This window comes from Dasypus novemcinctus, chromosome 1 (genome assembly GCF_030445035.2).
Source record: "Dasypus novemcinctus isolate mDasNov1 chromosome 1, mDasNov1.1.hap2, whole genome shotgun sequence".
Lineage (NCBI taxonomy): Eukaryota > Metazoa > Chordata > Mammalia > Cingulata > Dasypodidae > Dasypus > Dasypus novemcinctus.
This window is the reverse complement of record NC_080673.1, coordinates 138,432,595-138,447,132: the sequence shown is the minus strand read 5'-3', so window position 1 is coordinate 138,447,132 and position 14,538 is coordinate 138,432,595. Positions and strand designations below refer to the sequence as shown.

At 38.5% G+C, this 14,538-nt stretch overlaps 1 protein-coding gene across 3 annotated transcripts in view; it reads right to left on the bottom strand.

Moving 5' to 3' along the window:
* Positions 1 to 14,538, bottom strand: part of CENPC (centromere protein C) — a 151,681-nt gene that overhangs the window by 19,779 nt on the left and 117,364 nt on the right. For 2 of the 3 annotated variants that reach the window (XR_011649236.1, XR_009185932.2), the window contains one exon: positions 5,581 to 5,713. Coding sequence is in view for 1 of the 3 variants with exons in the window: in XM_058297684.2 (XP_058153667.1) it covers positions 5,670 to 5,713 (44 nt within the window). In the remaining 2 variants the exon portion in view is untranslated. Of the gene's footprint in view, positions 1 to 5,580; positions 5,714 to 14,538 lie in introns of those variants that run through there. The other variant, XM_058297684.2, reaches the window with a different exon arrangement.

Genomic DNA, 14,538 nt, shown 5'->3' with positions numbered 1-14,538 from the left:
TAGACTTACAGGGAGAGATTTCCCTTACCTCCCCCTTTCCAGGTTGATAAGTGATTTGATAGGAATGTGGCTTATGAATAGAAGGTGTAGACTCACTGGAAAGGGGCAAGCCACTCCCCCTTCCCAGGGAGGAGGGGAGAGAAGATAATGGTGGTGAGTTCCATGTTGCTAAAATTGACTTGAAAGAACTTTTCAAATTTGGTGTCTTTCCCAGGGACCCCCTGTCCTGGCAGGGCTATGATTCAAGTCACTGGCTCCACCAGCCACCCTGACTGGGCCAGCTCCAACAAACTTGGGGGTGTAGCATGAACATGGACACGGACAATCCCTGAGTTCCCATAAATTGGGACAACCCAGAGAGGCAAGAGAGCAGAGCATGTGCACACACATTCATGCCACGATTTTGTTTCACAAACTCTAATCAACTCACTCCTCCACCAAGAGCAAGGGAGGGTTCCTGCTCAACCAAATTCTACCACTTTACATAACCACACAATTCCAACACCGGTACTGAGCTGACACAGACAGAAGCACAAAACTCATTAATTTGAGCCACAAGTTCTATATATATATCTCTTCTTCAGCATGGCTGCCCCTGCAGCCATTACAAACTTTAGAAAGAGAGAACACTTAACATTAGCACCTGATATAAAGTGAATTCATTCACAATTCAGCACCATTACAAAAGATTCCAGCTAGACCTTTTCACTGTTTAACTTTACACCCAGACCAAGCTCCACGAAAAAGGCTGATTCATTTTCCTGTAAGCACGTTTTTCAAAATCCAGACCAATTTCCAGGACATTAGGACTCAAGCCTATAAACATCCCTTCCTATTATAATCAAGCCTTCATGACCTCAGTCGAGACAAGACCAGTACCAAATTCTAACCTGCAGTTAGAGACACCTCAAACACCAGGCTTTTCCCCTTTTTTTCTCTTTATTTTTTTTTTCAGCCCTAGAGAGAATGGCTTCCCCCTAAATTTCTGGAAGTACTGGGGCTCTCTTGGGAGGTGATCAGACTCCCCTACATAGCAATTAAAGCTAGGGTTTTCCTGACTATGCTTCCCAGGGAGTCTTACCTTCTTCCATGTTTGGAGTCTTTTTTGTTCCCAGAATTTCTTTTTTTCAGACCTTCCATTGCCCTCAATTTTTGTCAGGAAGATTCTGGTGGAGCCCATATCTTTTCTGGACTAAGTTTAATCCAGGGGCACCTAGATTTGTGGTTCACCTGAGTCCTCCCAGCTTCTCGGGGATCCAAATGGAGTAGCAAAATGCTACCTTCTCTGGCCTTCATTTGTAAATCCTGGATAAGCCCCCAAAAATGTTGTAGAAGTAGAGAGAGAGATTCAATTATTTGTGTAAAGAAAGGCCAGGACTCAGGAATAATTTTGGGAAGGAGAAAAATTTATGACCAGCTAGGCTCAGAGCTTCTCATGCAAAATCCAAGCCCTGAACAAGCTTTTTGAGTTCTTTTTATACAGAGGAAGGGCCAAATGGTTCTTTGTTTCAGTGCTCAATAAGCTTGAATTAACATGTATCTTCCATATCCTAGGTGAGCTTTTAGCATGGACTTCATATATTCTAGATAAGCTTTTAGCATATTTCCTTTGCATTTTCCCTGAATATTTAAAGTTTATAGAGTTTGCATTGTTAAACTGTTTCTCTGGGACTGGAGTTGTTGTCATGGTTACCAAGGGCAGGGCTGCAGTTCTCACAGTCCCAAACGCACAGCTCAGGGCACATACAGCTCAGGTTATCTACGAAGAGATGAACAGCACCCCCACCCATTCCCTACATCAAGATTATTTTATGAACCCCAAAAAGAGAAATTATGTTTGTAAACTAATCTATTCCTTTGGGTGTGATACTCTTTGATTGCAATAAACTCATTTGAGGGGCCTTTGATTAGATTACCTAGGGCTTTTGATTCAATTATATCGGTGGGCATGGCTTGGGTTGTGCCTCCACACCCTTGCTGGGTCTGATGTAATGGACATTCACACATATAGACACATAGGAAGAGAGAGCTCTGTCATTTCTTATCCTGCCATGTGACAGAAAGGAGAAGGCTCAAACAGCTGAGGCCCCAGTGAGAGAATAACCATTTTACCTGATAACTTACAGCTGAAATCATGAAGACAGCAGAGCAGCTGAGCCTGAAATAGGAAGCTCAGAGGGGAAGGTTGAAACCTTTTACCCGAAATAAATCCCCATTATAAAAGTCAAAAGCTTTCTGGTACTTTGCATTGACACCCTTTTGAAAGACTAATATATATGCTTATTGGCATTTTGTAATACCATCTTTGGAAAAATGTCTGTTCAAGTGTTTTGCTGATTTTTTTAATTGAGTTGTATTTTTGTTGTTGAGTTGTGCAATTCTTTATGTATTCTGGATATTAAACTAACTAGATATATTGTTTGCAATGCTTTCCTCCCATTCTTTAGGTTATCCTTTCACTTTATTGATAATATCCTTCGAGGCACAAACGTTTTTAATCTTTTTTTTTTTAATTATTTTTTTTAAAAATTACATTATGAAAAATATGAGGTCCCATTCAACCCCACCGCCCCCGCCCCCCACTCCCCCCACAGCAACACTCTCTCCCATCATCATGACACATCTATTGCATCTGGTAAGTTCGTTTTTAATCTTGATGAAGTTTAATTTATATATTGTTTCTTATGTTACTAATGCTTTGGGCCTTATATCCAAGAATTCATTGCCAAATCCCAGGTCATAAAAATTTGGCCCTATCTTATCTTCTAAGAGTTTTATGATTTTAGGTATTATATTTAGATTCATCTTGAGTTAATTTTTGTATAGGGAAAGGATTTCTTGACAAAACAAAAGGATGAAGACCTGAAAATTCATGACATGTTTGGAGACCAGAAATGAATTGGTCCTAATTTAAATAAAAATGTTCTGACTAGGACAGCAAAGCAAGTCAGCAGCCACCACGGGCTTGGACAATTTATGAAATCCAAATAAACAATTTTAAAATAGAATGTGGACCTAAATACCTAGAAACACCACTTTTGTAAGATTTTTAACTAAAATTAATATGAATGGAGTTAATAGTTCTAATGGAGTAGTAGACCCAAGAACCACATCAGTGCTAGCAAAATGGCAGAATTCATATAGCATCGAAGTTATCCTGCAAGAGCCTTGGCACTTAATGATGTCTAAAGAAAATATGAGACCTTCTCAGTTGCCTGAAGGACAATGTTACAGCAATTAATCAAAAAGGAAAACCACAGCCCCACACACACACACCCCATTTAATTTAAGCAGTCTTCATTTTCCACAATTATAAGTTTTCTAGGTATGACTTGTAGACCTCAAACTGCTGAAAAGGAAGTTCCCATTCAAAGGCATTTTATCTTAAGATATTGTAAATGATACTAATTTTTGTCCATTTGAAATATATAAGTTGTGCTATAGCGAATCATACTGTCAAGTGTAACCACTATACACATAGTTGGACTTCCCATGATAACCAGTGGAACAAATCTAACTCAAATGTGAAAAGACACATCACACAATCACCTTGCTGCTGATTACATGGCCTGGGGTCTCTGTCTTCCTTCCCACCTCTTCCCTCTATTTTCCTCCTTCCTTCCCTCCCTCTCTGCAACAGACCTCCAGATTGAGGTGGCTTATTAGAATACATCAGAAGATTTCATGTCACAGCCTGTGGGACTACTGCTGGGAGTGTGTTCATCATCTGTACTGTCACCCCCAGTTTCTTTTCTTAAGTCTTAAATAACTCCTCCCTTCCAAGCCAATGTACTTTCCCCCTTCTCCTCCCCATCACCCTTGACCAAAGAATGGATTGTGACCCCCTCTGCTCCCCTCTGCAATTGGCCTTTGGTTAGGAGTTTGTTCAGGGTTTTCCACATATCTTCTCCTCCTCACCCCACCTTTATGGAGGGGTGCTTCTTTTTCCTTCCCCCTCCTGAAGTCCCTTCCTACATCATCAGCACCCAAAACTCTCCATGACACTTTGCTTTGGCCAGAAGCCATCAGGTAAGGTTGGAAAGAGTTTCTGGCCTCTCTCACTTAGTTTAAGAACTACATTTCTTTACTCTCCATCAGCCTGGGAAATGGGTCCATAGCCCTGCCACCCTCTCCTGTCATAATCAGTGGATACATTTTTTAGTATAGGTTTTGATATGGTAAAAAGAACAGTCACCAGGGTTATTCAGACCTGCCAGCTCTCAAAGTCTTTGGAGGTAGAACTTGGAGAAAGGCCACATAAAGACAGTAGTAATGACACAGTCCCTCTGAATGAATTGTTTTCTTTTCTTGTAATTGCTTTTGCTTTTAAAAATTGAAGAAGTTTTCAACAAATGGGGTTTTCATTTGGTCATCCTTGCAACCCATTTGGGTCTAGTTTGGAACCTGAAATTGAAACAAAATTTTTAATTCAGTGCCTACTTTGGTTTTTGTGCTGCTGCCTCTTGTGATCCTCAGCAGGGATTAAGAAACAATTTGGTGTGTATGGCAAATCCCTGAAATTGGTGGTCTTGACTTCCTGATAAATTGCTGCATTTTTCTTCATTTTCTCTACAGGACCACTAAATGCTAAAATGTGGGTGCATACTGAAATAAAAGCAATTCCTTGTGTTCTAAAAAAATGTTCTTACTACTGACTACATATACTGAGATTTTATTCTTTGAAAGAATCAAGTGGAGTTGCATCATTCTTTGGGACTAGGTATTGTATTAGTTTCCATCTGCTAAAATAAATACCATACAATGAGTTAGATAATAACAAGGATTTAGTGGCTTATGGTTTCAGAGGCTAGAAGTTTGCTTCCTCCTGGAGATGGTAGCTTCTGGCTGGCCGGCAATCTGGGGGGTTGTTTGGTTTTTCAATCACATGGTAATGCAAATAGAAATGTCTTCTCCTTTCTCTTCCAGGTTGCATTGACTTTTAGCTCCTGGCTACACTCCATGGCTTCTTTTTCCTTGTCCCATTTCCCTTCCTTATAAGGACTTCAGCCATGTTGGATTAAGGCACACCCTCATTCAATTTGAGCATACCTTGCCTTGGTGAGGGATATGACTCAAGCCCAAAGTGGCTCTAAAGCCAATGCATACAGCAAAAAATCGTACTCAAATTACCCTTAAAAATCCCTAAAGTAATACATAAAATATAGTATAGATTACAATGCTTGGCTATAAAAACTGCAACCTGTACTGTACTTTCTGGAAAAAGTGTTTGGTCTGCCTTGAGGCAATGAGGATCGATATTTATTGAGAGCAGAAATAAGAAACACAGAGAAAGGAAGCCACCATTTGACCCTACCATGTGAGAAAGAGGACTTCACTAACAGGAGCAACTGGCCACCATATTGCCTTGCCACACGGCTGGACACCAGGATCACCAATGGCTGACTTTGGTGAGAGATTATAGCTAATGGTGCCTTGATTTGGACATTTTGCAGTTTCAGAACTGTAAGCTTTTTCCCCAAATAAACTCCCTTTATAAAATCCAACACTTTCTGGAAATTTTGCCTCAGCATCTTTTGCAAAATTAGACAAGACAATGCAGCTTTTGCTTCCCAAACTTACTTTTGCAGCCCTGGACCAGCATCTCAGCAATCTGAAAGTGACAAGATTTCCATGCTGCAAGGATCCCAGGCCACAAAGAGAGTCCATGATCATGTGTTCCAGGTAACAGTGCAGTTGAGATCACAGAGGATGGCTAGCAAAAACCAACAGATATGTTACGGAATGAGCCTTCAGATGATTCAGTGCTCAGTGTTTGAAGCTGCGTGGCAAAAGCCCAGAAAACATGAACAGAGATAGGTCATTTCCAAATGTGCCTTCTTGAATCCATGACTCATAAAATCAATAAACATTATAAAAATAGTTGCTGTTTATGCCTAGCAATGGAAAACTGGATCAGTTAGCAATTATTATTAATGATTTACTAAAAATATGTTTTTCATACAGTAGAATCACATAGAACAATGAGATGCCTACACTAGAACAACAACAACAACAAAAAAAAAAACAGATTCACACCTCATTCCGTATACTCTTTAAGTCATAGGTATGGAATGGAAGGCCCAACTACATGGACCATTTGAATTTTTTCCAGGATGTACACAGTGAATATTTGAGATTAAAAGTATAACAAAATACACTGTAGTAGATTCTCAACAGCCGCATATTTAAATGGAGTTTTAAAGTCATTGAGAAACTCACCATCTTAGTTATTTAAAGTTTTATGAATGACTGGTATCAGCATTTACTATTCCTTCAAATACCTTATCAGGAAAACATAAATAAAAAACACCAGAAAAGTGACTGACTACATTAAAAGGCAGATCAAAATTTGTGCCTCCTTCAAAAAAAGGCAGTAACAGTAGCAGGCATTTATTTCATGCCAATTTTTAAGAAACACTTTAGACAAAATCAATTTTAAAGATCAGTATTAAACAAAGATACTAGAGTAAGCTGAAACCCCTGGTGACTAGAGCTAAAGCAGAATTTAAAAACAGCACATATCCTAGGCAGATGAAAATAAAACCTTTTAGAAAGCCAAATTACATCAGTAATCAGTCAAATCACCTGACACATCATGACCAGCTTTCAACAAAAATTTTAAGGCATGATAAAAGGGGAAAAAAAAATCAGTCTGAAGAGACAAAACAAACATATATATGATACTGATTTGAGGATTATCAGACAAGGAATATAAAAGAACTATAATTATTATGCTCAATCATCTAATAGAAAAAGTAGTCAACATGTAAATACAGATGGGAAATGTCAAGACAGGTGGAAACTCCAAAAAGAATAAAAAAGAAATGCTAGAAGTCAAAAACACAGTAATAGAAAAGAAAACTGCCTTTAAGGGACTCATTAATAGACTGAATATGGTAGAGAAAAGATACAGTGAGCTTGAAGATATATAAGTCAACTGAAATACAAAGAACAAACAGAATGAAAAAAAAAAGCAATGAAATATCAGGAAACTATGAGGTAATGACAAAAGGTATAGTATATGAATAACTCGAATACCAGGAAGAGAAAACAGATGGAATGGAGCAGAAGAAATATTTCAGGTAAAAATAGTCATAATTTCCCAAAAATTAATGACAGTTTCCAAACTACAAATCCAGGAACCTCAAACAACAAGGACATAACCAAAAAATCCTACACCTAGTCATATCATATCCCACCTGTACAAAACCAAACACAAAGAAAAAATATCTTTGAAAAAGCAAGAAAGGATACCTTATTTATAGAAAAACAAGGATAAGAATTAAAGCAGATATCAGAAACCATGTAATGAAGAAGAGAGTGGAGTGAAATATTTCAAGTGTTGAATGAAATAAAAATATCAATCTAGAATTTTACATTCAGCAAAATTATTCTTCAAAACTGAAGGATAAAGACTTTCTCTGACAAACAAAAACTGAAGTAATTTGTTGCCAGGAAACCTACTTTGCAAGAAATGTTAAAAGAAGTTGTTCAAAGAGAAGAAAAAATGATATAGATCATAAAATTATATGACAAAAAGAGCTTCAGAGAAAAAAAAAAAGTGAAGGCAAAATGAATTATTGGTATTCTTAATTAATCTAATACAAAACTATTCAAAATTATAATAGCAACAGTATATTGGTGATTATATCATATGGACATTTGAATGAATGACAGCATCTTAAGAGGCCTGTAGAATCTTTTTTTAATTGTCTTTTTTTTTTGGTTTTTTAATTTTTTATTTTTTTTTGTCTTTATTTTTTTAATATTACATTCAAAAAATATGAGGTCCCCATATACCCCCCAACCCCCTCACCCCACTCCTCCTCCCATAACAACAGTCTCCTCCATCATCACAAGACATTCATTGCATTTAGTGAATACATCTCTGAGCACCGCTGCACTTCACAGTCAATGGTCCACATCATAGCCCACACTCTCCCACATTCCACCCAGTGGGCCATGGGAGGAATTGTCCTTTTTTTTAAAGATACATAGATCACAAAAAAATGTTACATTAAAAAATATAAGAGATTCCTATTTACCTCACAACCCCGCCCCCCCCCCCCCCACTTCTACATCAACAACCTCCTTCATCATTGTGGCACATTCATTGCATTTGGTGAATACATTTTGGAGCACTGCTGCACCATATGGATTATAGTTTACATTGTAGTTTACACTCTCCCCCAGTTCATTCAGTGAGTTATGGCAGGGTATACAATGTCCAGCATGTGTCCCTGCAATATCATTTAGGACAACTTCAAGTCCAGAAGACGCCCCCACATCACATCTCTTCTTCCCTCTCCCTGCACTGAAAACAAGGACACAAACCGATTATGCACAACAATGTTCATAGCAGCATTATTCACTATTGCCAAAAGTTGGAATCAACCAAAATGTCCATCAAAAGATGAATGAAAAAGAAAATGTGGTATATACATACAATGGAATACTACTCAGCTGTAAGAAAGAATACAGTACAAACACATGGGATAACATGGATAATCTTGAGGCCCTTACGTTGAGTGGAGCAAGCCAGGCATTGAAGGACAAATACTACATGACCTCTCTGATATGAAATAAGCAAACCAAGCTGTCTCAGAGAGCTGGATAATGGATGATAGGCTTACAGGAAATTGGGGGTGGGGGAGAGAGTTGTGAGTTGACACCTACATGGGTGAAATCTATGATAAAGTGGAGGTAAGTAGTTGTACAGGGAAGAGATAAGATGGGGGCATAGGGATTCCATTGTTTTTTATTCTCTATTATCTGCTCTAATCTTGTTTATTTCCTTCCTTCTGCTTCCTTTGAATTTAGTTTGTTCTTTTTTTCCAGATCCTCCAACTGTAAGGTTAGGTCTCTTAATTGAGATCATTCTTTTTTAATGTAAATATTTAGAGTTACGAATTTCCTTCCCAACACTGCTTTTGCACACAAGACCACAAATTTTGGTCTTGTGTTTTCATTTTCATTTCCTCAAGATATTCCTAATTTTGCTTGTGATTTCTTCACTGACCCACTGGCTGTTTAAAAGTATGTCATTTAATTCTGACATATTTGTGAATATTCTAGTACTCCAGTAATGATTTCTAGCATCATTCCATTGTGATTACAGAAGATACATTGTATGATTTAAATATTTTTAAATTAACTGAAACTTGTTTCATGACCTAGGAGAATGACCCATATGCAAGAGAGAAGAATGTGTATTCTGCAGTTTTGGTTGAAGTGTTCTGTATATTTCTGATAGACCTTATTGTTTAATAGCATCACTCAAGTCTATGTCCTTATTGATATTCTGTCTTAATTTCTACCCATCATTGAAATTGGTGTATTGAAGTCTATGAATACAGAGCTGTCTATATCTCCCTTTAAACCTGTGATTATTTGCTTCATATATTTTGGGGCTTTGCATTTATGTGCATATATATTCATAATTGTTATGTATTCCTGTTGAATTGACACTTTTATCAGTATATAGTGACAATTTTTACCCCTCTTAACAGTTTGGCTTAATGTCTATTATATCTGATATTAGTATAATTATGTCAGCTAACTTTTTCTTTAATCTTGGCATCAGGTGTACATTCTTTTCCCATTGAATTATGTTTTATTCTCTTTTAAAAACCTGTTTATTCAAACATCCTATGTGGCACTTTGAGATTATTTTATGAATCCCAAAGTGAGAAAGATTATATTTGTAAATAGTCTATTTCTCTGGGTGTAATACCCTTTGATTGAATTCAGTTGAGGGGACTTTGATTAGATTACTTGGTAAGATTGCTTTAGGGCTTCTGATTGAACTATGCTGGTGAAGTGTGACTCAGGTTAAGCCTCTGCCCCCTTGCTGGGTCTGATATAAACAGACACATGGAGAGACAGACACAAGAAAAGGAAGCTGGCATATTTCATTCTGCAATGTGAAAGAGGACTATTGGAAAACAAAAGTCCCCAATAGGCTCAATGAGTTTGGGCCCACAAAGCACCTCAAGATGAAACTAGCCCTGCTATATGCCTAATAGCTTACAGATGAACTTTGGAAGAGAGTGGAACAGCCAAGACAGATATAGGAGACTGTACTGGTCAGGGTTCTCTAGGGAAACAGAATCAACAAGAGATATCTGTCAATAGTATGCAATTCTATGAGAGTCTCTCATGTAGCTATGGGGATGCACAAGTCCAGGTTCCACAGGCAGACTGCAACCAGGGGCTGCAATGAAGGTCCAATGAAGGTTCTTGATGAGTTCTGGGAGATGTTGGCTGTCCAAAGATGAGCTGGGAAATTCTTTCTCAATGCTGGAATCACTTCCCCTTTGAAGGCATTCAATGATTGTGTTAAGTGTCACTCATTGCTAATGGCAATTTCCCCAATTGATGTAATTATAACCAGCTATCTATGATTTACCACTGCAATAAAGTCAATGGTGAATAAAGTCCATAAATGCCCTTGTATTATAATTAGGCCAGTGCTTTCTTGACCAAACAACTGGACACGATTACCTGGCTGAGTTAACACAATAGCTGAACCATCACAGAGGCCAAGAAAGATACAAGTCCTATGCCTGGTTACTCACAGTTGAACTCCAAGAGATGATAGGTTCTGCAGGGAAAGGTAGAAACCTTCACAGAGATTAGCAGCCATCTTATTTCACCATTTGGTAACAACACCAAGACAAACAGTAGCTGACTTTGGTGAGAAAGCATCTCTGATGATGCCTTGATTTGGACTTTCACAGTCTTGAACTGTAAGCTTTTACTCCAAATAAATACCCTTTATAAAAGCCATCCCATTTCTGATACTTTGCATTAGCAGCCATTTAGCAAACTAAAACACCATAAAATCCATCCAAAATGTACAATCAATGACTTTCAAAATAATCAGAGTTGTGTTTTCTTCACCACAACCAATTTTAGAACATTTCATTTTTACAAAAAGAAAACCTCCATAGTAGTTTGAGACTGTATGTACCCCAGAAAATATCATGTTCTTAGATCAAATCCATTCCTGTGGGTGGAGACCTATTATAGGTGGAACCTAATGATTAAAATTACTTCTGATAAGGGTCTTTGATTATATTACTTCACCAGACATGACCAGGGTGGGTCTTAATCCTCTTACTGGTCCTTTATAAACAGGATAAAGATAGAGGAAAGAGGGAAGAACCCACAGAAACTGAGAAAGAAAGGCACAGATGGAGCAGTCAGAAGCTGAAAGCAATGGAGCCGAGGTTAAGGCAGAAACCAGCAAATGCTGCCATGTGCAAAGGAATGCAGGATCACCTGGAGCAATCTTCAGGGAGAAAGTATCACCTGATGCCTTGATTTGGACTTTTTTCTCACCCTCAGAACTATAAGCTTCTAAGTTAATAAATCCCCATTGTAAAATCCAACCCATTTCTGGTAGGTATATTGCTATGGAAGCCTTAGTAAACTAAACCAGAATTTGGTACAAGGAAAGTGGGTGCTGTGATGGCAAATACAAAAAATATGGAAATGGTTCTTTAAATGGGTACAGGGTAGATTTTGGAAGAATTGTGAGATGCTTGAAAGAAAAGGCCTAGATTGCTTTGAAGAGACTATTGGTAGAAATATGGACACTAAGGGTATTTAAAATGATGAATGTGTCATTGCAAACTGGAAAAAAAGTTGACCTTTGTTTTAAAGTGGCAGAGAATTTGGCAAAATTATGTCTTTTTTTTAAACGTATTCCTTCTTTTTTTTTAAATTTGTTTCTCTCTCCTCCCCTGCCCCACCCCAGTTGTCTGTTCTCTGTGTCCATTTGTGGCATGCTCTTCTTTTGCCCACTTCTGTTGTTGTCAGCGGCATGGGACTCTGTGTCTCTCCTTGTTGCGTCATCTTGCTGCATCAGCTCTCTGCATGTGCCGCGCCATTCTTGGGCAGGCTAAACTTTCTTTCACGCTGGGTGGCTCTCCTTATGGGACATACTCCTTGCACGTGAGGCTCCTCTATGCGGGGGCACCCCTGCTGGCACGGCATTCCTTGCGCACATCAGCACTGCACATGGGCCAGCCCCACACAGGTCAGGGAGGCCCGGGGTTTGAACCGCAGACATCCCATGTGGTAGACGGACGCCCTAGCCACTGGGATAATCCACTTCCCCCCAAAATTGTGTTCTGATGTTGGATGTAAGGCAAAATTTGAAAGTGATGTGCTTGGATATTTAGCTGAGGAAAGTTCCAAACTAAATGTGGAAAGTGCCGCCTGGCTTCTCCTTGCAGCTTACAGTAAAATGCAATGGGAAAGCGATAAGCTGAGAACTGAAATCCTGGATAAAAATATATATATATAAATTGATGGTTTGGAAATTTTTCAGTGTCCAGAAAATGAATCCCCAGAGAATAGTACCCCAGGTAAAGATTGAACTAGTCAGTCATTTCCTTGCAAATCAGATTGGAAATGCAGTTATCCAGTAAGGATATGTGGCAAACCTTATTATCTGATTGTCAGGGGCCCTCTGGGCTTCATATAAAATGATGGAGTGTTTTGTGAGATCCATAAGAATGGAACCACTGCTAAACTGGACTAAAAGGGAGAGACTGAAGGAAAAATGACTTCAAAAGTAGAACTATGTTAGCTGAGGTCTGGACTGAAGGCATCTTCTCAGAGAGAGGACCCATTCACGCATGTGGAAAGGGTGAATATGCCCCAGCACTTGAAAAGGACAGGTCTTCCTCCCTGTTGTCAAGAAGAGTGTGACCACCCCAGGCTTCAGAGAGGGTGGGGGCATATTCCCAGGGTATTGGGGAGAGTTTGACCATCACCTCGCTGTTCTGAGGGGGTTGAGACTGTACCCTGAAGATTGGGGAGAGTTTGACCATCACCCCAGTGTTCTCAGAAAGTTAGGACTAGACTTCAGCTACCACCCGGGTACTTGATGAGGGTTAGGCCAAGAATATGGTCCCTGTGCAAGCCATTGGAAAGGGTGGAGCTGCAATTACATGAGGCCCCAAGGAGAAGACATTGATCTATAGATGAGTCTCAGACTTCGAAATCAAATGAAGTATGCCCTTCGGGTTTGCAGAACTGTTTGGGACCACTTATTTCCTCCCAATTTCTCCCTATGGCAGTGGAAACATTTGTTCTTCAACTGTTCATCCCTTGTGTATTGGTAACAGGTAACTTTTTCTAAGTTTCACAAGTCCACAGCCAGAGGGGAATTTTGCCCCATGACAAACAGGCCTACACCTGATAATTTTTCCCACTTTTTTTCAGAAGTTGTGAGTTAAAATAATCATGAATTATCATGCAGGATTCACATACATAATCACCAATGCCTTACCTTGTTGTGACACATTTGTTACAAGTGATGAAAGTAATGTCATAATATTACTGCTATTTTTAGTTCATAGCGTATATTTGGTGTATTTTCCCACAAATGATCCTATTATTAACACCATGTATTAATATTGTATATTTGTTATAGTTCATGAGAGAGCTTTCTCATATTGTACTCCTAGCCATGAGTAGTGAATGTATAAGTAATGAATGAATGTACATCATTCACCATGGGGCTCACAGCATTATATGGTTCCCTGCCTTGTACAATCCACCCAAAGAGTATTGTAAGTGGGTCTCAGTTTCATCACTGAGTTGTGCTGTCATAATCTCAGTCAACTTCAGAACATTTTCATTACTCAAAAAGGTAAAGTCTCTTACCCTTATACACCCCCATTATTGACCCTTAGCATTGATATAGTACTTCCTTTGTGATTGCTGTAAAAATGTTACTGTTAACTATAGTCTACACTTATATTAATTATATTTTTCAAGTGTATCTCCATATTCTTAACACCTTAAAATTGAGGAATATTCTTATATTTGTACTACTAGTCACAATCATCATCCACCATTATCACTGTTATGCAGTCCCCAGATTATCCTCTAGGTTTCTTTCAATTGACATTAATCTTCCTAGATAAACCCTTTCAGCCATAATAACATTTAAATCAGCAGTGTTGATTATACTCACTATAATGTATTACGATCAACTCTAGCAATCTTCCCACATTTACAGTCCTCCTTACTAAATATTCTACATACATTCAATATCAGCTCCCCTTCTCAACAGAAATTCTATCTCTTCATTACCTATACTCTAGAGTTTTACTCATTGTATTTAGTTAGTATTAGTGAGACCATATAACATGTGTCCTTTTGTGTTTGGCTTATTTCACTCAACATAATGTCCTTAAGGTTCATCCATGTCATATGCATCCCAAAACCATTTCTTCTTAAAGCTAAACAGTATTTCATCACATGGATATACCATATTTTGTTCATTCATTCATTGGTTGAACACTTGGGTTGTTTCTACCTTTTAGCAATTGTGAATAGTGCCACGATGAACATCATTATGCAAATCCCTGCATCCTTGCTTTCAGTTCTTCTGAATATATTCCTAGTAATGGGATTGCAGGATCAAAATGGCAATTCTATATTTAGCTTCCTGAGGAACTGCCAAACCGTTCTCCACAGAGACTGCACCATATTACATTCCTATCAACAGTGAAGGCA